The sequence below is a fragment of the Macaca fascicularis genome, chromosome 16, assembly GCF_037993035.2.
Source record: "Macaca fascicularis isolate 582-1 chromosome 16, T2T-MFA8v1.1".
Lineage (NCBI taxonomy): Eukaryota > Metazoa > Chordata > Mammalia > Primates > Cercopithecidae > Macaca > Macaca fascicularis.
Window position 1 is genome coordinate 57,408,820 of NC_088390.1, and position 26,193 is coordinate 57,435,012.

Sequence of the window (26,193 nt, forward strand, 5' to 3'; positions counted from 1 at the left end):
CCAGCTACTTGAGAGACTGAGGCAGGGAGGATTGTTTGAACCCAGGAGATCGAGGCTGCAGTGAGCTGTGATTGTGTCACTTCACTCCAGCCTGGGCAACAGAGCAAGACCTGGTCTCAAAAATCAAAACAAACAAACCAAAAAAAGAGTAACACATACTTATTAAAATATATGAGAAACTATGAAAATTGCAAACAAAATAAAATCATGCCACCAAGAGATCACCACTCTTAACATTTTGGCATATACCCATTAAAAAAAATTCTTCAGTTTCTTAACACACATATAGACAGATACTTTGCATAAGTGTTTATGTGTTCATGTATATAGTAAAAACAAATGTTGGGTATTTATACTCTTGTAACCTGCTTTTTCTTTTGCTGTATTATGCCAGCAATATAATTTTAATGGCTATATAATATTTATTCTTGTAAATTTGCTATAATAGTAGCTATAATTTATTATACACATGTATGTCAGGCATTATCTTAAGTGCTTTATCTCATTTAATTAATGTACCCTTTGCAACAATCCTATAAAGTGAAGGATTTGTTTTGTTGTTGTTTGTTTTGAGATGGAGTTTTGCTCTGTCGCCCAGGCTGGAGTGCAGTGGTGCAATCTCAGCTCACTGCAACCTCCACCTCCCATGTTCTAGCAATTCTCCTGCCTCAGCCTCCTGAGTAGCTGGGATTATAGGCTCATGCCACCATGCGCAGCTAATTTTTTTGTATTTTTAGTAGAGACGGGGTTTCACTGTGTTGGCCAGGCTGGTCTCGAATTCCCAACCTCATGATCCGCTCGCCTTGGCCTCCCAAAGTGCTGGGATTATAAGCACGAGCCACTGCGCCTGGCCTTTTTTTTTTTTTTTTTTTTTTAAGACAGAGTCTTACTCTGTTGCCCAGGCCTGGCCCGATCTCGGTTCACCACAACCTCTACCTCCCAGGTTCAAGTGATTCTTCTGCCTCAGCCCCCAAGTAGCTGGGATTACAGGCACATGCCACCACGCCTAGCTATTTCTTTTTATTTTTAGTAGAAACAGGGTTTCACCATGTTGGCCAGGCTGGTCTTGAACTCCTGACCTCAGGTGATCCACCCGCCTCAGCCTCCCAAACTGCTGGGATTACAGACATGAGCCCCACCCCTGAGCCTGGCCAGTGAAGGATATTTTCTCCACTTATTTAGCCAGTTCCCTGCTAGACGTTTATGTTATTTCTGTTTCCAATTTTTCTACTGTTATAAATAGCCACAGGCCAGTGGCTCACACCTGTAATGTCAGCACTTTGGGAGGCCAAGGTGGGTAGATCACTTGAAGTCGGGAGTTCGAGACCAGCCTGGCCAACACAGCAAAACCCTGTCTCTACTAAAAATACAAAAAATTAGCCGAGTGTGGTGGCGCACACCTGTAATCCCAGCTACTCAAGAGGCTGAGGCAGGAGAATCACTTGGGCCCGGGACAGGGAGGCTGCAGTGAACTGAGATCATGCCACTTTATTCCAGCCTGGGGACAGAGCAAAACTCCGTCTCAAAAAAATAAATAGCTACAATATTGTTTATCACAGTTTTATCACAGTCGTAATTATTTACTTAGGATAAATTTTTGGAAGTAGGATTATTATAGCAAAGAGATATACACATTTTTAAGACTTAGTGTCATGTATTACAAAATGCCCTCCACATATACTCCCGCCAGCTGTATGAAAATGAAAATACTCATTTGCAGCCAGATGCACTGACTCACGCCTGTAATCCCAGCACTTTGGGAGGCTGAGGTGGGAGGATCACTTGAGCTCAGGAGTTCAAGACCAGCCTAGGCAATATAGTGAGACCTCCATCTCTATTAAAAAGAAAATTGAAAAAACCCAGAGGGAAAATACTTGTTTGCCCAGCCCTTTTTAATTGTAAATAAAATCCTTGCTGATTTGATAGGTGAGAAATGATTTCTTATATTAATTTGCATTTATTTAATTACTAGGTAAGAGTGAACATTTTTATTTGCTTAATAGTTATCAATGTATTTTCTTTTCTGAATTGCTTGTGCCTTTTCTGTGTTCATCTTTCCATTAGTGTTTGACTTTTTTTATTTCATTAATGTTGAAATACTTACCTCTGGTTTGTCATCTGCCTTTTAATATTATTCAGAGTGTCCAAACTGGAAAAGCAGCTAGATGGTAAAGTTGGACAAACCTGGCTCTGCCAGTCACTAGCAGAATTGTGTAACCTGTCTAGGCCTCTGATTTCTTGATATTAAATAAGAATGACAGTAGTACCTGAAGGGTGCAGGAGAAATGTTGGTTTTAGAGAAGGATTAGCTTTAGAGAAGGAAGGGGATACAGATAGGTCTCTAAGGCTGAATGAAACTACATTTAGAGACAGCAGTGTGTTTGGTTGGGATTAAGGACATTGTATGAACTGACAGTATTGGACTGTTTCTTTGCAGTTAAAGAGAAATGAGTCAGACCTTGTCTAGGAAGGCTGACGGGCCATCAGTCAGGGTTTACTAGGATGGTGTGGACATAGGGTGAGTTCAAAATAGAATACCTACTGATTCTCCTTATACCAGGCACAGTGCTATGTGCCTAGAGACACAAGGATGAATTAAGACCTGGTTTCTGCTCTTAAGGAGCTTATAGTCTGCTGAATGGTAATGATGGTGTTGATGGTGATGATAGTAGCAGGTAAAATGCATTGAGTACTGTGTGCCAGATACTGTTGTAAGCACTTTACCAGATACTGTTGTAAGCACTTTACTTGTGTTTTGTATCGTAATAATCTATTAAGGAGATTATTATCTTTATTTTATTTTTTTTTATTGAAACAGAGTCTTGCTCTGTCACCCAGGCTGGAGTGCAGTGGCGTGATCTCAGCTCACTGCAACCTCCACCTCCTGGGTTCAAGTGATTCTCCATCTCAAAAAATAATAAGGTAAAATAAAATAAAATTTATGGTAATGGCAACTGATGAGATTAAAGTTATCACTTTAAAAGTGATACAAAGTAGAACTTGGTGAATTGACTGGATATCAGTACTATGAAAATAGTGTTCAATCACCAAGTTTGAATGAACTTTTATTTATTTATTTGTTTGAATGAACTTGGGGGATTGATTGGATATCAGTAGTATCAAAGGGTAGCATAGAAGAGAAGAATCAAGGGTTAGTCCCAGACGTGAGGTATAAAACTATTTGTCAAGATAGAGAATAGTAGAGGGAAGAGCAGGTTTGATAGGATAATGAATTTAATTTTGTACTTGTTTTGAGATATCTCTGGGGCATTCAAGTAAGCAGTGTGAAAAATGGGTTTAGACCGGGCGCAGTGACTCGCGCCTGTAATCCCAGTACTTTGGGAGGCTGAGGCGGGCAGATCACGAGGTCAGGAGATCGAGACCATCCTGGCTAACATGGTGAAACCCCGTCTCTACTAAAAATACAAAAAATTAGCTGGGCATGGTGGCGGGGCCTGTAGTCCCAGCTACTCGAGAGGCTGAGGCAGGAGAATGGCGTGAACCCAGGATGGGGAGCTTGCAGTGAGCCGAGATTGTGCCATTACACCCCAGCCTGGGCAATAGAGCGAGACTCTGTCTCAAAAAAATAAAATTAAATTAAAAGAAAAATGGGTTTAAAATTCAAGAAAGATTTCGGTTAGATGTATGTATGTATGTATGTATGTGTGTGTATATATGTGTGTGTGTGTGTGTGTATATATATATTTATTCTGCCCAAAGATATTCACCCTAAGCAGACTGGAATGCTTGTGTTTATTGGACAGACCACATACAAAAGACAACTAGCCTAATTCTTGCTCTTTTCTATCTTCTCTGTAGGTTCTCTGTCTTCATTTATACTGTTTTTTCTTCAGACTCATTACATTGCTGTACAATTAGGTTAGCTTTATCTACATGTAAAAGTTCGGTCATATCTTTAGATATATTAATATACATGCTTTTCCAGTTACCTTGATGAATTTAGCTGTAATTATATCTTCTTGCCACCCATTTACCAGCTCTTCCTTAAAGTGGAACATTGTACAGGTAGTTGATTTTAAATGTTAGATTTGTATTTATCCTTGTTTCAACCTCATTGTAATCTTAACCTTGAAGTTTCAGAGAAACCTTAATATCAACCATTAAACACATTTAGGAGATGGGGCATAATGAATAATGAGATTTAGAGGCAGATGGGATTGTGGGTTAATGTCAAGTGAAGGTCTGGAACAACAAATGTGGACATTAAGAAGTGAATAAAAGATTACTAAGCAGTAAAAAAGACCAATTTTAATTTGAATCCAGGCATTTGTAGTAGGCTAGTTCTAGTAGTTTTTGGTCTTTCTGCGGCAAATCACTTATAGTATAGAAGACTACAAATGAGAGCCGGGCATGGTGGCTCACACCTGTAATCCCAGCACTTTGGGAGGCTAAGGTGGGTGGATCAATTGAAGTCAGGAGTTTGAGACCAGCCTGGCCAATGTGGTAAAACCTGTCTCTACTGAAAATACAAAAACTAGCCAGGTGTGGTGGTGCATGCCTGGAGTCCCAGCTGCTTAGGAGGCTGAGGCAGGAGAATTGCTTGAACCCGGAGGTGGAGGTTGCAGTGAGCCAAGATCATACCACTGCACTCCAGCCTGGGTGATAGAGTGAGACCCTGTCTCAAAAAAAAAAAACAAAAAACAGATAAGCATAAAGAATAAAACATCACCCGTGATCCTATTACCTAGAGATAATCACTGGTAACATTTGTTGTATTTTTTCTTTTAATAGAGTTGGAGGTCTCACTATGTTGGTCAGGCTGGTCTTGAACTCCTGGCTCAAGCAATCTGCCCTGCCTCAGCCTCCCAAAGTGCTGGGATTACAAGTGTGAGCCACTGTGGCTGGCCTGTTGTATTTCTTTCCATGTATATATATTTTTAAAAGGTAGATAATACCATGCATGCTTTTCTTTTTTTTTGAGATGGAGTCTTGCTCTGTCACCCAGGCTGGAGTACAATGGCACAATCTCGCTCACTGCAACCTCTGCCTCCCGGGTTCAAGTGATTCTCTTGCCTCAGCCTCCCCAGCAGCTGGGACTACAGGTGCGTGCCACCACACCCGGCTAATTTTTGTATTTTTAGTAGAGATGGGGTTTCAGCATGTTGGCTGAGCCTGTCTCGAACTCCTGACCTCAAATGCCTCCTAAAGTGCTGGGATTACAGGCATGAGCCACCACACCCGTCCTCATGCATGCATGCATTTTCATAACTTGCTTTTATTTAATAGACCATAGATAAACTTAACAGATTATACATTTTCATGTTAATAATTACATTTCTGGGCTGGGCGCAGTGGCTCACGCCTCACTTTGGGAGGCTGAGGCGGGTGGATCACAAGGTCAGGAGATCAAAGCCATCCTGGCTAACACGGTGAAACCCTGTCTTTGCTAAAAATACAAAAAATTAGCCGGGCATGGTGACGGGCGCCTGTAGTCCCAGCTACTCGGGAGGCTGAGGCGGCAGAATCGCTTGAACCCAGGAGGCGGAGGTTGCAGTGAGCCGAGATTGCGCCACTGCACTCCAGCCTGGGCGACAGAGTGAGTCTCCACCTCAAAAAAAAAGGAAAAAAGAAATACATTTCTGTACTTTATAACGTTGTTGTTCTAAGATAGCATCTCTCTGTGGCTCAGGCTTGAGTGCGGTGGTGCAATCTCAGCTTACTGCAACCTCTGCCTCCCAGGCTCAAGTCATTCTCCCACCTCAGCCTCTTCAGTAGCTGGGACTGCAGGTGCACACCACCATACTTGGCTAATTGTTTGTATTTTTTTGTAAAAACAGAGTCTTACCATGTTGAGGCTGGTCTCGAACTCCTGGGTTGAAGCAATCCTCCTGCTTCAGCCTCCCAAAGTGCTGGGATTCCAGGTGTGAGCCACTTTACCTAGCCTGTAACATTGTTTTCAATGGTATTTTCCATCAAACAAATATACTATAATTGATTTGCTTAATTCCATTTAGCACAGAAGTAGAAGGGCTTTTGTTTGTTTTTTAATATATAGACAGGGTGCCACTGTGTTGCCCAGGCTGGTCTCGAACTCCTAGCCTCAAGTGATCCTCCTGCCTTGGCCTCCCAAAGTGCTGGGATTACAGGCTTGAGACACCACACCCTGCCAGAAGTTGAAGTTGTTTTTTTTATTTTTATTTTTTTATTTATTTTTTTTTTTGGAGACGGAGTCTCGCTCTGTCGCCCAGGCTGGAGTGCAGTGGCCGGATCTCAGCTCACTGCAAGCTCCGCCTCCCGGGTCTACGCCATTCTCCTGCCTCAGCCTCCCGAGTAGCTGGGACTACAGGCGCCCGCCACCTCGCCCGGCTAGTTTTTTGTATTTTTTAGTAGAGACGGGGTTTCACTGTGTTAGCCAGGATGGTCTCGATCTCCTGACCTCGTGATCCGCCCGTCTCGGCCTCCCAAAGTGCTGGGATTACAGGCTTGAGCCACCGCGCCCGGCCAGAAGTTGAAGTTTTTAAGATGGTTGGAGGAAATCGATTAAAAAGAAGGAAAACAAACTGGGCTCAGAATTCATCCAGAAAGATGAATATGAGTCACAGTAAGGAGCCTAGCTGTGGCAGTGATTGAAGAATGAAAAGTGTAAAGAGGGCCAGGCATGGTGGCTCACACGTGTAATCCCAGCACTTTGGGAGGCTGAGGTGGGCAGATCACCTGAGGTCAGGAGTTTGAGACCAGTGTGGCCAATACGGTGAAACCTCATCTCTACTAAAAATACAAAAATTAGCTGGGTGTGGTGGCACGTGCCTGTAATCCCAGCTACTCCAGGGCCTGAGGCAGGAGAATCGCTTGAGCCCAGGAGACAGAGGCTGCAGTAAGCTGAGATCGTGCCACTCACTACACTTCAGCCTGGGCGACAGAGCAGGACTCCATCTCAAAAAAAAAGCGTAAAGACGAGAAATATGATAGGTTTCAAATAATACTGATAGTTATGGAGAAAATTGACTCTTCAATCTCTCAGGAAAATGAGGAAAATTCTGGCTTCCATGGAAGAGGCCATAGAGGATGTCAGTTTTCTATTATAATGAAAAGCTGGAGACAATAAATTTGTACTATGAGTAAAGAGGTGTTTTCTCCTAGGAATATAAGAAGGGGCCCGGGGAGGGGTGGGAAAAAACGAGTCCCAAAGTAGATGAGAAAGTAAGAAAATACATCCCTTCATGCATGCAGAAATGCAAATTGTGTGGTTTGTGAAATACTGTGGTTTATATGTCAAAAACAAACTCTAGAACCAGGCTGCAGATTTTAAATCCTAACTCTCCATTAGCATATAAACTTGAGCAAGTTTATTAATTCCCTTATGAGTAAAATAAGGGGTAATAGTGTACCTGCCTCATACAGTCACTGTGAGGATCACCAAGGTTAATAGATGTAAAGCAGTTAGCAGTGCCTGGTACACAGTAAGACCCAATACACATGAGTAGAATAAACACACCTGTTGGGAGAAGAGGGAGCAGCAATGGAAGTGACAGCAACACTCTTATAGGAGTTAATGTAAAGAGACAAGCTATAGATATGGAGGACTGATGCAGGAATTGATCAATACAAGCGTGTAGTTCACCAAAGTGCATGTACAGAAGTACTCCCCGCCTCACCTCAGCATCCCATATAAAATGATTGATGGACATACAGAATCAAAAAGCATTTTATTTTCTACAGCCTGGGTAGAGAAGCAGGCAGACACAGAATGGAACTAAGCAGTAAGTTCAAAAGCAAGTTAGGGAAGCTTAAAAATTAAGCCCTCAGAACCCAAACCTAATTTCCTTTCTAAATGCCCTAAGAACTCTGGGATTCTGTCTCCTTTTTTGACTCATTGGCCCAGTGGTCCTCAACTAGGAGCAATAACCCCCAACACCCTCCCTACACCCACAGACATTTGGAAATGGCATGGGGCATTTTTTTTGTCGAAATCTCTTGTGCGTATTCAGTAGGCTGGCATCAGGAATGCTGAATGCCACATAGTCCCACATAATGAGGAATTGTCTGCAGAAATGCTGGTAGCACTCTCATTGAGAAACACTGTGGTGTGAAATTCATATTGTAGGTTTGTCAAGCCAGTATTTTCTAAATTCAGTGCCAAAATGCAAGCTGTATGCTAAGGATTCTGTGAGAATAGACAGGAAGAGACTTCTTTGTTCCACAGGACATTTTCAGAAAATTCTTACTTTTGTTTGGAATGTCAGAAATTGCTTACAGGACAGGGCCTTAGCTCATGCCTGTAATCTCAGCACTTTGGGAGTCTGAGGCGGGAGGATCACTTGAGCCCATGGGTTCGAGACCAGCCTGGGCAAAATTCGGAGACCCTGCCTCTACAGAAAAAAAAAGATAGCCAGATGTGGTAGCTGACACCTGTAGTAGGCCCAGTTACTTGGGAGGCTGAGCTGGGAGGATTGCTTGAGCCCAGGAGGTTGAAACTGCAGTGAGCTGTGATCACACCACTATACCCCAGCCTGGGTGACAGAGCAAGATCCTCTTTAAAAAAGAAATTGCAAGGCCGGGCACAGTGGCTCACGCCTGTAATCCCTGCACTTTGGGAGGCCGAGGCAGGCGGATCACAAGGTCAGGAGATCAAGACCATCCTGGTTAACACAGTGAAACCCCGTCTCTACTAAAAATAAAAAAAATTAGTCGGGCATGGTGGCGGGTGCCTGTAGTACCAGCTGTTTGGGAGGCTGAGGCAGGAGAATGGTATGAACCCAGGAGGCACAGCTTGCAGTAAGCCAAGATTGCGCCACTGCAATCCAGTGTGGGCGACAGAGCGAGACTCCATCTCAAAAAAAAAAAAAGAAAAAGAAAAAAGAAATTGCAGCCGGGCACAGTGGCTCACGCCTGTAATCTCAGCACTTTGAGAGGCGGAGGTGGGTGGATCACCTGAAGTCAGGAGTTTGAGCCCAGCCTGGCCAACATGGTGAAACCCCGTTTCTACTAAAAATATAAAAATTAGCCAGCATGGTGGTGCACGCCTGTAGTCCCAGCTACTCGGGAGGCTGAGACAAGAGAATCATTTGAACCCAGGAGGTGGAGGTTGCAGTGAGCCGAGATCGCACCATCGTACTATAGCCTGTGTGACAAGAGCAAAACTCTGTCTCAAAAAACCAAAAAATAAATAAATAAATAAATTGCTTACAGATTAACTTGCCTAAATTTAAAGGCAAAGAGTCATCTAGGATGTTTCCTTGAGCACAGAAAGCCATTTGAACTGTTCTTTATGTAGGATGTAGAGGATCACTAACGTAGATGCCTTCTCCCCCATCTTTATCTTCTTCTTTTAGCTAAGCCCAGATGGTAGGGTGTATGTAAGTTTTAGTTGTATCTACTCTGATCTGTTAAGTCCAAATTTGAGAGGATTTTTAAATGACTCTAGAATACAGTCTCATAGGCCAGGTGCAGTGGCTCACACCTGTAATCCCAGCACTTTGGGAGGCCCAGACAGGAGGATCACTTGAGGCCAGGAGTTCGAGACCAGCCTGATCAACATAGTGAGACTCCATTTCCATTAAAAAAAAAAAGAAAGAAAGAAAAGAAATAGCATGAGCACACAATTACCACCTAATATGTTAATCATTTTTATGTCTGTGTTCATCTCAGGAGAGAAACCCTTTATCTGTGAAATCTGTGGCAAAAGCTTCACCAGCCGCCCCAACATGAAGAGACACCGCAGAACTCACACAGGCGAGAAGCCCTATCCATGTGATGTGTGTGGCCAGCGGTTCCGCTTCTCGAATATGCTTAAGGCCCACAAGGAGAAGTGCTTTCGGGTGACCAGCCCCGTGAATGTGCCACCTGCTGTCCAGATCCCACTTACAACTTCCCCAGCCACCCCAGTTCCTTCTGTGGTGAACACACCCACAACCCCAACCCCTCCAATCAATATGAATCCTGTAAGCACTCTTCCCCCTCGGCCCATCCCCCACCCCTTCTCACACCTGCACATCCACCCACACCCTCACCACCCGCACCACCTTCCCATCCCTCCAGTCCCTCACCTCCCCCCACCTCCAGCCCTCTTTAAGAGTGAGCCTTTAAATCATAGAGGCCAGAGTGATGACAGCTTTCTGCGGCACCTGGCAGAGAAGAACAGTTCAGCACAGCATCATTAACATCCGTCTCCTTAGTGTGTTCTCCAGGAGACACGTCCCCATGTGTGAGCGTGCACAGAGGGAGTCAGTGAGCATTTCCTTAGTTCTCAGACTCTCCTCCGCCTCTACCAAGAGCTTCGCCAGTGTCACTGAATCAACAGATCCAAGGGAATGAACAAGAAGACTACCTTGAGCTCACAGAGGGACTGTCTAATCTAAACCAAGGGAACCACTGAACTAAAGCCCAATTTGCTTGCATTTTCTGATGACTTTTATAAGTTTCAAATACTCAGACTTGTGGAATTTTATAATTTCATATCAGCTGATGAGGTATGCTTGCTTTTATATCCCGGACTTCTCCTCAAAGAGGGGATAGGCCTGGTTTCCTTTGTACTAATCGGGAAGGCTGTGAGATTAATCCAGAGCATTAATTGTATCACTGTGTATGGTAAGGAATTCTTTTCAGCTTTTGGTGCCAGCTACAGAGTTGAGCTGGCCATGATTCACAGTATATCAAGCATTATAGAGAAAGACAAATTTTCTTCGTGTAGCTCTCCTAACGCACTGTTTATTTTACTACAGAAATTATTTTAGAGTTTTTGTATAGACTTCTTTAGTAGTCTGTTTCTAAAATGAAATGTATTTCAATAAGCGGTGTAATTTTTTCAGTGTAGCTGAACCTATGTTGTAAAATAGAAAAAAAATTTTATAATCATCAAAATGTGATTCTTAAAGATGCATATAACTTCTATAATTCAAAGTTATTCTTACATCCGTACAACTCAAAAGGTGCTTCAGAGACTAGATGTATCTGAGAGGGTCTCCACACCAGGTTACTGCAAAAACGAGGTTTTGCTTTCAGGATTTGGCATAAATACTTGGTAGTTTTGACATCTCTGTGTAACACTCAGAGAGGCTCCCTAATGTGCTCCTGTCCTCCGTGTTCTACTTGGCTTCGTTAGTGCATTACATGAAATGATTTGCAGGGGATGGGGCCTTTTCCAGGGAAGTCACCTAAAGCTTCCATGTTTTGAACATTTGAATAAGGCTGTTTGCTGACAGGAGGAGGAAGTAGTGGAGATCGTTTAATCTCAGTCACGTCTGTTTCTCACTTCCCTTAGGAACTGTGTTCATGTTTAGCTTTTTATGGAATGACAAGTTGAAATCTCTCATTTTGAGGTTGCTTTATTTTTCTAGAATTGTTATAAGAAGCTAAAATAGTAAACTTAAAATCATAAACATGATGTTGCTGATAGTGGCTGAGAAATTCAGATGAGAAGGCAAATTGGTTATGAATTTTGAAATATCGATTATATGTGAAATATGGATATGTTCATAACCTTGAGCTATTTTAACACAGTAAATAGTAGTGAGGGAAAACTCCTAAGTTTTACTGCCCTGTCCTCTGCAAATTATGTAATACCAGCATTCTTAGGTGATAAAGAGAGCAGCACCTCTAATACCTTTAGGCAGATTACTTTTTCAAGTTTGGGGAACTTCAAAAGAACGTAATCAACCAGGAGCTTATTATAGGAAAGGCTGAACAGAAGGGCTAGTGTATTGATTACACTTAACTGATCAAATTTATCCAGACTCATTATAGCTTAAAATTTTGTATTTCTTTATCTCAGATAACTGAGTTCCCAGGCTAAATCACTTACCTCCCACCCGCTCTCCAATTTTTTTTTTTTTTTTTTTTTTTAAAGACAAGGTCTCGCTATGTTGCCCAGGCTAGAGTGCAGTGGCTATTCACAGGTGCAACTATAGCACACTACAGCCTCCAACTCTTGGGCTCAAGCAATCCTGCCTCAGCTAACCAAGTAGCTGGGACTACTGGCACACACTACCATGCCCAGTCCATTTTTAAATCTTGAAATTTCTTCATTTTTCTTTCTTCAGGTTCTTAAAATCATTGCCTGAATCAGAATGCTGGCTTTTATTTTTTTTATTTTTAATGTTAAATGTGCAGATCTGCTTTGAGCACTTTCCTAGCTAATGAGCTCTGTGGTAGGAAAAATGGAACTCTTTCAACTGAGATTAAGTCCGTATTTTTTAAACATCACGCTCTCTATTAGCTTTTTGGTTTAATGTTTCTAAATTTTCTCCTTCTGATTTTGCCTGTCTTGTATAATGAGCATAGGAAACTTTTGGAATGAGGCAGAAAAGTATCTCAAGATATACTTTTCTTCCTGGTTTTGGATGTAAGTTTTAAAAATAGTATTTTTAATATTTGTACACATTCTTTGAGCACCCAGTTATCCAAGCCAATGAGGAAAGTTAATTCCTTGCATTTGACGGTTATATCTTTAGTGGTTGTCTCCCCTCCCTCCACAGTCTCCTTGGCATTCCATGACAAGTTTGTCAACCTACACTTTTATATAGACATATCATTATTTCATGGTCAAGCCTGTAGTATTAAAATGATTTTTTTTAAAGATGTAAATTGTGCTTAATTGGTTATATTGTGTTCTTTTTGTTTTTTGTTTTTTGTGTTTTTTTTTGAGGCAGAGTCTTGCTCTCTTGCCCGGGCTGGAGTGCAGTGATGCGATCTTGGCTCACTGCAACCCCCGCCTCCCGGGCTCAAGTGATTCTTCTGCCTCGGCCTCCCGAGTAGCTGGGATTACAGGCATGCGCCACCACGCCCGGCTCAGTTTTGTATTTTTAGTAGAGATGAGGTTTCACCATATTGGCCAGGCTGGTCTTGAATGCCTGACCTTGTGATCCATCCACCTCAGCCTCCCAAAGTGCTGGGATTACAGGCGTGAGCCACCATGCCGGACCGCCTTATTTTGTTCTAAATAAATTTACAGTATTGGGCAGCAATTCTGAATTCTAGACTTGAGACCACAGAATCAACCATTTCATGAGGTTGTACTATAACTATACACTGGAATATTCAGGTAGTCATCTTTGATTTTTCATTCAAATAAATATAGCCATAAGAAAATATCTGCTATACAGGAAAACCAGTATTAAGCAAATAATCACCACCATCCTTAACAGAAGCAAAAAAAAAAAAAAAAAAAAAAGATTATTTTTAAAAATTAGCATTGTCATACAGTACAATTCTTAGTGAAATATATTGTGGAACAATTTAGAAACTTCCTTTTTTTCCCCTAGATTAAGGATACTTTCCTTGACTTGAGATTTGTGGTCTTCAGGAAAACTGCTCCGAATATAATGACTCCTCATCAGTATCATATTGCATATGAATAATGAAATGCATTAAGAATATTCACAACATTAATGCTTCTGAATATAAGAACTGCAGGATTAAGCCTTAAATATATATGTGCAACACATTTAACATACTTAAGACTCAAACTCAGGGTTGAAAATTTGGTTGGGGTCCTCTTTGTAAGATAAAAGTTGCATTATGTGGTATGTTCTCTTCCATATATGCTACAGCACCCCATGAATTCTTCAAAACTTTTTACCTACTTGTTATCTGTTTATGAAAAAAATAATTATGGAGAAGTTTGAGTTCTCAGCCCTTATCTGTACATGTCTGTTAAAGACAACAAAGGCCGCATTTAAGCATTATGTAGATAACAAATTGAGGCTGTCTCTCATTACTTAGTTTTACTGTCTTCAAAGGCTTGTATCATTGCTAGGGTTAAGACTTATTTGAGGATGAGTTGGCATTGTATTTTGTGTGTGTGGGTTGGTTGATTTGTGTGTGTTTCTTTTTTTTTTTTCTGCTTTCTCTCATAAGATTTATCAGTAAAATATAAACTCTTCCTTAGCCTTAATAAAGGCTGCTGCTTTCTCAAATTGAGTCAGGTAGGCTCATTCTGAGTTAGATTTTTAAATCTGAATGAAGAAAAGACAACAATTTAAAGACATGTGGCTTCATTTCCACATGTATTTGTGACTGGATTCTTCTTTTTAGCAAGCAGGGGAGATCTCCACAAAAAAACTTTACTGTAGTTCAAAGAAGCCTGTGCAAATCAGTTACCTGTACTTTCATAGTCTACCATTTACATTAACTGTTCTAGATTAATGACTGAGCGTGGACATTACCATAGTTACACCATTTTTTTAAAACCACATTGGTTCGAAGTATCCTTTTCTAGTGGTTAGAACTTTCCCTGTAATTTGATTATCCCTCATATACTAACCGAAAGCAAAATGCTCTGATGAGATGCTTATAAACTATGGATTTTTTAATTCTTGAAATTTTTTTTCAGTTTTTATGTTTGTTGAATAGATATGTATGTTTAGTTTCATTATTATTTCACTGGAAGTTTTAAATTTTGAGAAGATGAAGCAGAAATAGAAATCCATTGCAGATATATGTATATTTACACCATCTTGCAGATTTCGGTTAGTAAAACACACAATGATAGGTCAGTTTTAATGTTTAAAAAAAAAAAAAAGAAAACTAAAGTTAGAGAAACCTTTCTGTTTGAGCTACTGTATAGAAAAAACAACTTTTATTGCATTGCTGGTCCACATGATAAATATTTCAATGCTGTTCTAGACTGTATGAGAAGTACTTAATGAAAAAAGGAATACATTACATTTAAGAATTATGTCAGCTAATTACTGTTTTTAAAAAATCAACTCATTTGGAATTCTTCAGACTATAAAATTGAGCAAGTAAAGTTTGAGTTTTAATTTTCCTTTGCCTGAACCAAGATAGGAAATTTCTCAAAAGATTTTTTTTTTTTTTTTTTTTAGGAATGAAAGGTCATAAGCCATTAGAAATAGTGGCATTGTTATGCAATAACAACACCCTAGCTAACCTGCTTTTGTCATCTGTAGCACTTACAATAAAGAATGATGACCTTCCAACCCTGGACACTACCTCGATAAAGCAAACCAGAGATCCTCTCTACACTTTCTATGGAAGCCATAAAAGTTGCCATCAATATATCCACTTTCATAGTTCTATACTTTTATACTTTCTAGACTTTTTTATAGACTTTATGATCAAATCTTTTTGTCTTAGAGGATAGGTTTTGCAAGATTGAAAGGAAAATCAAACTCCTTGGTCGTTCCAGCTTTGAAGCTTTTGCTTCAGTAAATTTGTTTAAAGAACCAGATCACATACCATTTATGAAATTCTTTATTTAAGTCAGAACTACTTTGCAGACATGCATATTTCGAAAACAAACTCTTTCTTGTTCTCTAGATAGAATCTGTATTGTTGTAAGAAACTACTTATAAGGTGGCTTTCTTTCTGCTTTGTTACTCTATGTATTACTCAATAATATATGTATGGTCACATGTTCCTGGAGTTGTTTTATTTCTTTATGACAGATACATGAGTATGCACCTCTTTCTAATCCTCTGATGTCACTGCAGCTTCAGTCTCTCTCACTCTGTTTTTGAGTGCCTTCAAAATGCCAGCATCCTGGAACATTCTTTTCCTGATCTAAATCCTACCTCTATTTCATTATCCATGAATATTGGAATTCACCCATATTCCAGTGGGCTTAACTCTACAAACTAGCTAAAACCTTGGACAAGAATTTTTACTGAATTTCTGTTTTGTTCCTCCATGTCATTTTTAGGTTACATTTTTAACTTTTATTTATATCTTATTTCTTCACATATTACATCTCCCTGTTGAAAGATTTTATCCTTATTTGACTCTTCACCTTCTTTCACCGGAAATTCGACGTTCCTTTAAAATTAAAGGTCATTGAATATGTCTTTTGAACACCTTTTTCTCAACTGAAGTCTTCCTGAATGCCTCCCCTTTCTGATGAAGGGATCCTGAGTGCTGCTGTTGCTCTGCCCTGTTCCCATGTGCCCACTCTCTTCCATACACATTTTGCGAGACTATACTCTTTTAGTCAAATTTATTTAAAATTGCTCTCTGCGTTTCTGCTTTCTCATGGCCCTGTCCCTCAAAAACTTCTGTTTATTTTTTCTAGCTGTCTTCATCTAATTGGTTTAAAACGTATGATGGAGCCATAATATATGAAGGATGTAATGGAAAGGAGGTTGCAGTGTTTTCCATGTAATATGATCGAGCACCTCCGTGATCAGACATTTAGCAATTGGCTAGTCCTTCACAGCCAGAGCGGAAGTTTGTGCTGTGTACAGTTCTTTTTACTCCCTTCCAGTTCTCCAAAACTGGAGAAAAAGAAAAAAAAATGAACTCTTTCAAATGAGATTTGATTGCATTTTTTAGGTGAATGAAAGCTTGGAGTTGAGTGTTTGGGCCTTAGCATTTTTCCTTTCTAACTTAAAATCTCATGTCCTTTTCCTTAAAGTTAATAGTACTCAGGTTTTTAAGACTAACTGATAACCACACAAGGTGGGTGTCTAAGAAGGCAGCTGTTAATACATTCTCCATCTTTCCTGTCTGACAACAGACACTATATTATTGGTGAGATAGTGCAAAATTGTGAGAATTGGTTATGTTTGATGATGAATAAATTCAAGATTTTTGAAGGCTTCACTGCTATTTGGGATGGGAAGATGAGTTTACAAAATGAGAAAGGTTTTATGTTACAGAAATCAGTAACAAGGGTTTTTTATTGTGTTAAATACCTTTCACTTCATTTGCCGTGATGTTTCTTCCTCATTATTGATCTAGAAGTTTGCCTCTTGGATGGTAACTAGCTACTTACAGTATCTACTTTAAAATTTGTGGCTTTTCTCTTCAGAGTCCCAGGCCATAAAACAATGGAGAGCTGTACTTGCTTGTCATTTGGAGGAACCATGTCCTTGAGACAGCCTGCTGTCTCGTATGTCTTCAGTAGGAAACTTCTGACACACGCATCCAAGCGAGTTCCTGCCCCTGAGAGTGTTCCCACAGCTTTCCAGTCGCAGGTTACTTTCACACTACGTCAGCTTCTCTGGTGAGATCAGGGATGTTACATATTACTTGAAAATGATTTCATAGGAAGTGAGGATGGGCCAAGAAAAGGGGTGGAAGCTGAATTTTGCTTAACTTCAGAAGGAAATCTGATACTTGCCTTGGCTAGTTCTGATCAACTAAAGAGCCTGTGTCTGTACTGGAGGTGCCAGAGAATCAAGTTGTTTCTGGAATATCCAGCTCCTCTGAATGAACACAGCTTCCTCCCTACCTGTCTTTTACAGGTGAAAAGGGACCATCTGATGAGCATGATAGACTTTAACTCACATCCTGTACAGGACTCAAGACTGTTTCATTGCATTTGAAAGTTGGTGGGAAGTATTTCATTCTGCTAGAACTTCTAACCCTCCTAGAAATATCTTTTCATACTCTATTAATTCATTAGATTAAAAAGAAACAGTGTGACATAATTTTTGTGTTTACTTCTTAAGTTGTCTCCCCAAGAGCATATATGTAGCCTCTGAAAATAGGATGATTTCTTCTCAATCTTCCATAAATTTGAATATGTATTTTATTCGTTTCTTGACATGGGCTGTGTGACTGTTTTCCATCAGCAGTTCTGGCTTTGTCCACAAGGGAGCAATAAAGTACTTTAGCTTTATTCTCAACCTGCTAAAGAAAGATCCCACTTTTAAATCTCTTCTGGAATAGCCTCTTGGCTCGAAGCTTATTCATATATTTTGATTATTTAAGAAGTGTTCCCTTATTACAAAGTCCAGTCGTCGTTCATCCCTCATGATGCAAGCAATGATTGACGTGTGGGTCTGGAGTCCTTTTGGGTCAGGCATCTTAGTTAATTCGACTTTTTACATATTGATGACCTCCAGATTGAAAGCTAGGACCTTCCCATGGGGGCGCCTTTGTGTGCTGAAGGCAGAGCAGGCAGGCTTCCCTGCTCCTATCTCCTTCACAGGCCACCACCATCACATCTATAGAAGGAGGAACAAGAGCACTGGGAGAACTCTGGAGTATGAGTAAGGAAATGCTTCTCACCTTCTCTGCTCCAAAGGGATATCTGTTACATCAGGGAACAAGTCCTCTAGGTCAGACCTTTCTTCCTGACCAGTGCAACAGGCACTCCAGGTTAGAAACTGCGTGCTCCCCCTCTGTCAGTTACTTTGTCTAAGGGCTTCTAACCATGATCGTCAGCTCTCTGGCCATGAGTTCTGTTGGTGCTTATTGCAGCAGCATCTTCACAACAAACAGGTCAGTAATCAACCTGGGAAGGGAAAAGACCAGACAGTAAATATTACCCCAGTAGAGCTGGGAGGCATTTACACCTGGAATGGCCTTCTTAACTGATTTCTGCCTGGTCCCCTCACCCCCAGCCAAGTCTGAACCTGAGCAATATCAGGCACAGAGGGTGGTGTCTACTTGTAACTCCAACACTTGACAAAAAACAAAACTGAAGCTGTGATTGGTTTAGGCAGCAAGTGGCCAGGTGCAACTTGTTTTATTTTTGTTTTCCCCAACAGTACTGAGATCACTTGCACTTTTCCTCATTTCTTAAGAAAAGAAAATCCAGTTTGCTTGCCATGACTTGTTTAGCATTAGGTTTACAAAGCTTGTTGTTGAATGTTGAATATTTGTCCAAAGGAGTTTGACAAAATAGAAGCTGCTTGGTCCCTGTTCTGCCTGCTAGGTCATAAGGATGAAGGCCATGTGGCTGGGGTACTTATGTCAAGTCCAGAATGGGGCAGTGTCCCTCTCCTACCTCTCTGCGGAGACGCAATTGAAGGTCAAGTAGACTCAGTGTAGGGCAGGCAGCTGTCATGCTGCAAAGAAGTTTAGAGGAGTCTTTGGGTTGGGGAGGTGACAGGTAGGTAGGACAGGATCTCTTAAGATGGGAAAGATACTGGGGAGAGGAGGGCTGCTTGGCCCCAGGGAACTGCAGTGAGGTGGAACTGAGCTCCGCTCCTGAATCTCCAAACGAGCCCATGCTGCCCAGCTTCCCTGAGTCGTTTTTTCCAGCATCCTGTCAGATCCCTCAGTGTACTGATTTCCCCCTTGTGTTAACTATATCAATATTATTTTTTTAGCAATTGAAATGCACTTTTTTATTTCAACTCAATCATGATTTTAAGTATAAAAAATTTATAGATTGTTAAAAACTACTTTTTTGTGTATTTTTAACCACTCAATGTAGCATTGTATATTTTTTTCTTGTGAGACTCTGGTACAGGTGTGCCGCCTAATGAATTTTCTGAGATGCTGGGCCTTTGGATGTGTACGGTAACCAACTTAATGCTAATGTTCAAAGTAAAAAAAAAAAAAAAAAAAGCAGCCATATCCCCTTTGTGTCTTTCTTCATTTCTTCCATACCCTCAGGTGACAACATTTTGAGGTCCCCATTGCTAACAAATTGCCCTTTTTGAGAAAAATGAACAATCCTGCAGTCCTCTTCTGCTGTTACTTGTTTACTTGTTGTTTCTAGTGATGGTGGTAATAGGCTGACCTACCCCAAACCCTGCCTGATCTCTTCATGAATAACATGTTTTCAAGGCTGTTAACCAAAGGCAGAGTGATTAGTTCTCTCTCTGCAGCGCTGTTTGGTTTCAGTAACACTAGTGTGTTCAGCCGAGCAATAATCTGAAAGTCTCCTTGAGAACAGTGTTTGGACAAAGGATCAGGATTGGGTTCTGAACCAATTTGAAGAAAAATCAACACAGATTGAAACAGCTTACAAAGCATAGTCAGTGAAAAGCAATAATTATAAAATATGGTACTTGGGATGAGGCAGCTTTCCCTGCCTCTACACCCTTCATTCATTCATTCATTCATTTATTCCACAAATGTTTATTAGATGCCTAATACGTGCTGGGCATTGATCTGGCCACTGGGGATTCAGCAATGAGCAAGAGAGGATCTACTCTCACAGACCCTGCTTTCCAGTGGAGAAACCCTGACAATAAACAAATGATGATCTTATATAATGTCAGGTGGTGTGGGCCCTTGTACTGTGAAGCTTGCCCTCAGAGCTGTGACTGTAGTCAGCTGGAAGATCAACTAGCTTCTGTCATCATAAGCCTTCTTGGTCCATGAGCCACCCAATTTTGTTCCTTCTAAGGATTCCATTGAGGGAGTTGAGTGTATAGGAAGGAAATCTTATTGTTCAAGTTTTCCTTTGAAACCTCTTAGAATGGAATAAAACTGCCCAAATCATAGAATTACAATTCTTTAGCATCTTGTATCTCTAACTAGATGTAGATGTTAACACAGTTTCTTCATAGATATAGGGTAGGTAATCACTCCCACCTGAGTATATAAAATAAGTACTTTCAAACTTTCACCATGACCCCATAGCAAGAAATATTTTTACCACTACTTTGCTACTCAATACACATATATAGATGAGCTTATTTATATAAGTGAATAAAAGGTTCAAGAAAAATATATGTGCTGCACTTTGATTTTTTTTCTTTTCTATTCCTTTTTTTTTTTTTTTTTTTGAGATGGAGTCTCTCTGTTGCCCAAGCTGGAGGGTAGTGGTGTGATCTCAGCTCACTGCAACCTCCGCCTCCCTGGTTCAAGCGATTCTCCTGCCTCAGCCTCCCAAGTAGCTGGGACGACAGGCGCACACCATCACACCCAGCTAATTTTTGTATTTTTAGTAGAGACGGGGTTTCACCATGTTTGCCAGGATGGTCTCCATCTCGACCTCATGATCCGCCTGCCTTGGCCTCCCAAAGTGCTGGGATTACAAGCGTGAGCCACTGCGCCCGGCCTCTGCCTTTATTTTCCTTTCTTGAAACATGCCTGCCAAGTAAAAATCTCAGGCTAGACCAGAGCAATGAGAGCTGTATCGAGACAGAGTTCCAGCTGTCCCTGCCCAGCTCCAGACGTGGGTGAGGACATCTTGGACCCACTAGCTCAGCTGACCCACAGGTAAATGCATGCTTAAGAGTCCAGGCGAGGCCAGGTGCGGTGGCTCACACCTGTAATTCCAACACTTTGGTAGGTTGAAGTGGGTGGATCACTTGAGGTCAGGAGTTCAAGACCAGCCTGGGCAACATGGCGAAACCCCATCTCTACTAAAAATACAAAAATTAGCCAGGCCTGGTGGTGGGCGCCTGTAATCCCAGCTACTCAGGAGACTGGGGTAGGAGAATCACTTGAACCCAGGAGCCAAGGTTGCACCACTGCACTCCAGCCTGGGCAACAGAACGAAACTCCATTTCAAAAAAAAAAAAAGAGTTCAGGTGAGACCAGCAGAATAACCTCCCAGCCAACCCATAGGATCATGAGATACAAACTATTATTATAGTATTATTATAAATCACTAAGATTTGGGGTGGTTTGTTATACAGCAATAGATAACTTGAAACAGCCCCCAGATTTAGGTCTAAGAGTTACTGAAAGCTTGTATCTTTGTACAAGTTCCTTGTGCAAGAAGCTTGACTTTTTTGGCCATAACTGAGTACAGGTTGAGCATCCCTAATCCAAAATTTAAAATGCTCCAAAATCCAAAACTTTTTTTTTTTCTTTGAAACGGAGTTTCGCTCTTACTGCCCAGGCTGGAGTGCAATGGTGCGATCTCGGCTCACTGCAACCTCCGCCTCCCAGGTTCAAGCGATTCTCCTGCCTCAGCTGCCTGAGTAGCTGGGATTACAGTCATGTGCCATCACGCCCGGCTAATTTTGTATTTTTAGTAGAGATGGGGTTTCTCCATGTTGATCAGGCTGGTCTCGAACTCCCGACCTCAGGTGACCCACCCACCTCGCCCTCTGAAAGTGCTGGGATTACAGGTGTGAGCCACTGTGCCTGACCGAAAATCCAAAACTTTTTGAGCACTGACATGACACTCCAAGGTCATGCTCAAAGAGAATATTCATTGGAGCACTTCAGATTTTGGATTAGGAATACTCACCCAGTAAGTATATCAGGCAAATACTCCAAAATGCAAAAAATTTCAAAATGCTTCTGGTTATAAGCATTTCGGACAAGGGATACGCAACCTGTAAGAGTTTTAGGTCATTTGTTTCTAGGTCCCTGCTACCTCTATTTCCAATTCACATTTAGCAACTGTGGAACTAGAAAGGAAGGTGTTCACATGTCCACAGCAGATCACCAGCAACACAACTGTTTTGGAATTCCTCTTCACTTTGTCTCCTGGCCTGCTTTTCCATGTTCCCAACCTTATTCCTGAACTTTGGGGCTAGGAAATGCCTGGCTAAATTTAGAGCCCTTTGACTGGTACATCTCCCCCTCAGGTCCTGCACCTACTGCAAAGTAGCACCCTATTTAGCTTCAGTATTCTGCAACACTTTGATCCCTCTCAGCTGTTATTGAGGGAGACACTATAGCAAAAGAGTTAAAAAACACACAGCCTTGTCCTCAAACCTGGGCTAAATCTTTTCTCTCCTACGTAGTAATTTGTGTGGCTTATGAGCAAGTAGTTTAACCACATTGAGCTTCTTTCCACATCTGCAGAGGGAGGTATTAATAACTACCTTAAGATGGCTGGGTGCGGTCGCTCACGCCTGTAATCTCAGCACTATGGGAGGCCGAGGCGGGCAGATCACGAGGTCAGGAGATCAAGACCATCCTGGCTAACACGGTGAAACCCTGTCTCTACTTAAAAAAAAAAAAAAAAAAAAGGCCGGGCATGATGGCAGGCGCCTGTAGTCCCAGCTACTTGGGAGGCTGAGGCAGGAGAATGGCATGAATTCGGGAGGCGGAGCTTGCAGTGAGCCGAGATCGCGCCACTGCACTCCAGCCTGGGGGACAGAGCGAGACTCTGTCTCAAAAAATAATAATAATAAAATTAAAAATAACTACCTTAAGGTTATTGTAAGTATTAAATAAAGTAGAGCAGGTAAAATGCTCAGCTCAGTGTTCCGCGGGTAGTATAGTATTCACGCCTTTGTGTAATCTCCCCCCGCCCCGCTGCCACCCCCCCGCCCACTGGATTTGCACCGGACTCAGTGACTTTTTTTTCTTTTTTCTTTTTTTCTTTTCTTTTTTTTTGAGTTGGAGTCTCGTTCTGTCGCCCAGACTGGAGTGCAGTGGCACAATCTCTGCTCACTGCAACCTCTACCTCCCAGGGTTCAAGGGATTTTCCTGCCTCAGCCTCCCAAGTAGCTGGGACTACAGTTGCCTGCCACCATGCCCAGCTAATTTTTGTATTTTTAGTGGTGGGGTTTCACCATCTTGGCCAGGCTGGTCTCGAACTCCTGACCTCGTGATTCACCTCGGCTTCCCAAAGTGCTGGGATTACAGGCGTGAGCCACCGAACCCGGCTAACTTTTTTTTTTTTTTTTGAAACCAAATCCCACTCTGTTGCCCAGGCTAGAGTGCAGTGGCACGATCTTGACTCACTGCAACTTCTGCCTCCCGGGTTCAAGCACTTCTCCTGCCTCAGCCTCCCGGGTAGCTGGGATTACAGGTGTGCACCACCATGCCTGGCTAATTTTTTTTTTTTTTTTAAGTGGAGATGGAGTTTCGCCACGTTGGCCAGGCTGGTCTTGAACTCCTGACCTCAGGTGATCCACCCACTTTGGCCTCCCAAAGTGCTGGGATTACAGATGTGAGCCACCCCGCCTGGCCAACTCAGGGACTTCTAACAAATACAATATGGCAGAAATGATGTGATGGCACTTCCAAGATTAAGTTATTATACAAAGAGACTTGGTGTGGTCTCTTGCTCTCCATTCACCAGCTGCCATGTCATGAGGATACTTAGGCAGCCTACGGAAGTCGTGTGGTGGATCACAAGCCTGCCAGCACCCAGTAAGTGGGCTTGCAGTGGGTCTTCTGAGGCCTGCCGACAGTCACGTGAGTGAACTTGGAAGTGGTTCCCTCCAGCCACAGCAGAGTCTTGAGGTGCTTCTAAGCCAGTAGCTTGATGACTGTCTCCTGGGAGCCCCTGAGCCAGACACCCAGACTCAGATTCATGACCAGCGGAAACTATGAGGTTACAAATATTTGTTGTTTTAAGCCACTAAGTTCAGGGGGTAATTTGCTATGCAATAGACAATTAATACAAAGTACAAATATTAACTATTGGGAGATGCAGAAAATAATCATGGCAGTGGATGCTGGGGGCTGCCACCCAGGTCCCCTCCCTTCAGGGACTGAGGCACTCATCCTCCTGGCTGTTTGTACCAATAGCTCTCAGCTGTGTCCTCTCCTGGACTAGCGCTCAGCTAAGGAGAGCCATCTTCCCTCCCCGAGGCAGTTCACATACAATGGCTGGTTGATGAAGAGGCATAAAGACCCTTATCTGTGCCTTGGGTGGGACAATTCCGAAGAGCCACCCTCTCCCAAACTCCAGTGAGATCACCTGAGGCCCTTGTGACTGCATGACAGTTCACTTCTGCACCCTACATGGCCTCTGTCCAAAATCCTGCTTCCTTTAGTCCTCAGGTTTTGGTTCTCAGTCGTCGTGTCGGTTCCTGGGGAACCTGATCTAATACAGTTGGCACCAGGAGTGGTGTGGGGAAGCCAACTCTAAAAAGGAGTTTGGGGGCCGGGTGCGGTGGCTCACGCCTGTAATCCCAGCACTTTAGGAGGTCGAGGCAGGTGGATCACCTGAGGTCAGGAGTTCAAGACTACAACATGGTGAAACCCTGTCTCTACTAAAAACACAAAAATTAGAGGTGGTGGCACACACCAGTAATCCCAGCTGCTTGGGAGGCTGAGGCAGGAGAATCGCTTGAACCCAGGAGGTGGATGTTGCAGTGAGCTGAAATCACGCCACAGCACTCCAACCTGGGTGACAGAGCTAGACTCCATCTCAAAAATAAAATAAAATAAATAAAACAAAATAATAAAATAGGGTTTTGGATCTGGATCACTTGCCAGCCATCACTAGTGGCAAGAGGAACTGATATCCTGAGTGTACTGAAGTGGTGGAATTGTTCAGACTTTCACTAGTGGGGAACCTGTGGAAGGGAATGCATGGTGGTGTGTGCAGTATCATAGACTTTTTTTTAGAGACCGAGTCTCACTTTGTTGCCTATGCTAGTCTTGAACTCCTGGCCTCAAATGATCCTCCCACTTCAGTCTCCCAAAGTGCTAGGATTGCAGGCAGGAGCCACCATGCCCGGCTATTATAGGCTTCTGAGAGGTTGGAGAGAGTACTGATTCTAAAGACGGTCAAGGTTTCAGACTCCAAAGAATCTGAAGGCTTTTGGTGAACACCACTGATGCATTCAAGAAAGCTAATGAAAGGTTGCAGGCGTTTAGCCACCAATTGAGGTCATGTGTGAAAATCAGAAGGCCTTGTGCTGTTTAAAGCTACTACATTTGCGGTATCTGTTATGCAGCACTAGAGAAACTAAGAGAGATGTGCTACCCAGAAGTGGAGTGCTATAACAAATATCTAAAAATGTGAGAAACGGCCGGGCGCGGTGGCTCAAGCCTGTAATCCCAGCACTTTGGGAGGCCGAGACGGGCGGATCACGAGGTCAGGAGATCGAGACCATCCTGGCTAACACGGTGAAACCCCGTCTCTACTAAAAAATACAAAAAACTAGCCGGGCGAGGTGGCGGGCGCCTGTAGTCCCAGCTACTCGGGAGGCTGAGGCAGGAGAATGGCGTGAACCCGGGAGGCGGAGCTTGCAGTGAGCTGAGATCCGGCCACTGCACTCCAGCCTGGGCGACAGAGTGAGACTCCGTCTCAAAAAAAAAAAAAAAAAAAAAAAAAAAAAAAAAAAAAATGTGAGAATGACTTTGGAATTGGGCAATGAGTGAAGGCTGGAAGAATTTTGAGGAGCTTGATAGAAAAAGCCTAGATTTCCTTAAACAGACCTTTCTTAGACATATGGATACCGGCTGGGCACTGCAGCTCATGCCTGTAATCCCAGCACTTTGGGAGGCCGAGGCAGGCGGATCATCTGAGATCAGGAATTCAAGACTAGCTTGGGCAAAATGGTGAAACCCCATCTCTACTAAAAATACAAAAACTAGTTGGGTGTGGCGCACACCAGTAATCCCAGCTACTTGGGAGGCTGAGGCAGGAGAATCGAGTCAACCCAGGAGGCAGAGGTTGCAGTGAGCCGTGATCACGCTACTGCATCCAGCCAGTGACAGAGCGTCTCAAAAAAAAAAAAAGAAATATGGATGCTAAAGACGTTGCTGGTCAGAAGAAAGTCAGGAGAATCCTAAATTCTAAAGAATGTGTAGAAATTCTAAATTGTCTTAGATAAAGGTTCACTCTCCAGGAACAGACCCTTAGTAGAAATCTGACTTGACACTGACAGTGGGAGCTCAGGAGGAAGTGAGGAACATGTTATTGGAGGCTGGGGACAGGAGATT

The 26,193-nt window shown here is 42.3% G+C and overlaps 1 protein-coding gene across 7 annotated transcripts in view; it reads left to right on the forward strand.

The window, feature by feature from the left end:
* The window catches only part of ZNF652 (zinc finger protein 652), a 96,010-nt gene that overhangs the window by 55,345 nt on the left and 14,472 nt on the right, over positions 1-26,193 (forward strand). For 4 of the 7 annotated variants that reach the window (XM_005583613.5, XM_045374969.3, XM_074019371.1 and 1 more), the window contains one exon: positions 9,610-12,543. The exons of 1 other annotated variant lie outside the window; for it this stretch is intronic. In XM_005583613.5, coding sequence (XP_005583670.1) covers positions 9,610-10,121 — 512 coding nt within the window. In that variant the 3' untranslated portion in view covers positions 10,122-12,543. Of the gene's footprint in view, positions 1-9,609; positions 12,544-26,193 lie in introns of those variants that run through there. 2 more of the 7 variants (XM_015438227.4, XM_065531362.2) reach the window with 2 other exon arrangements.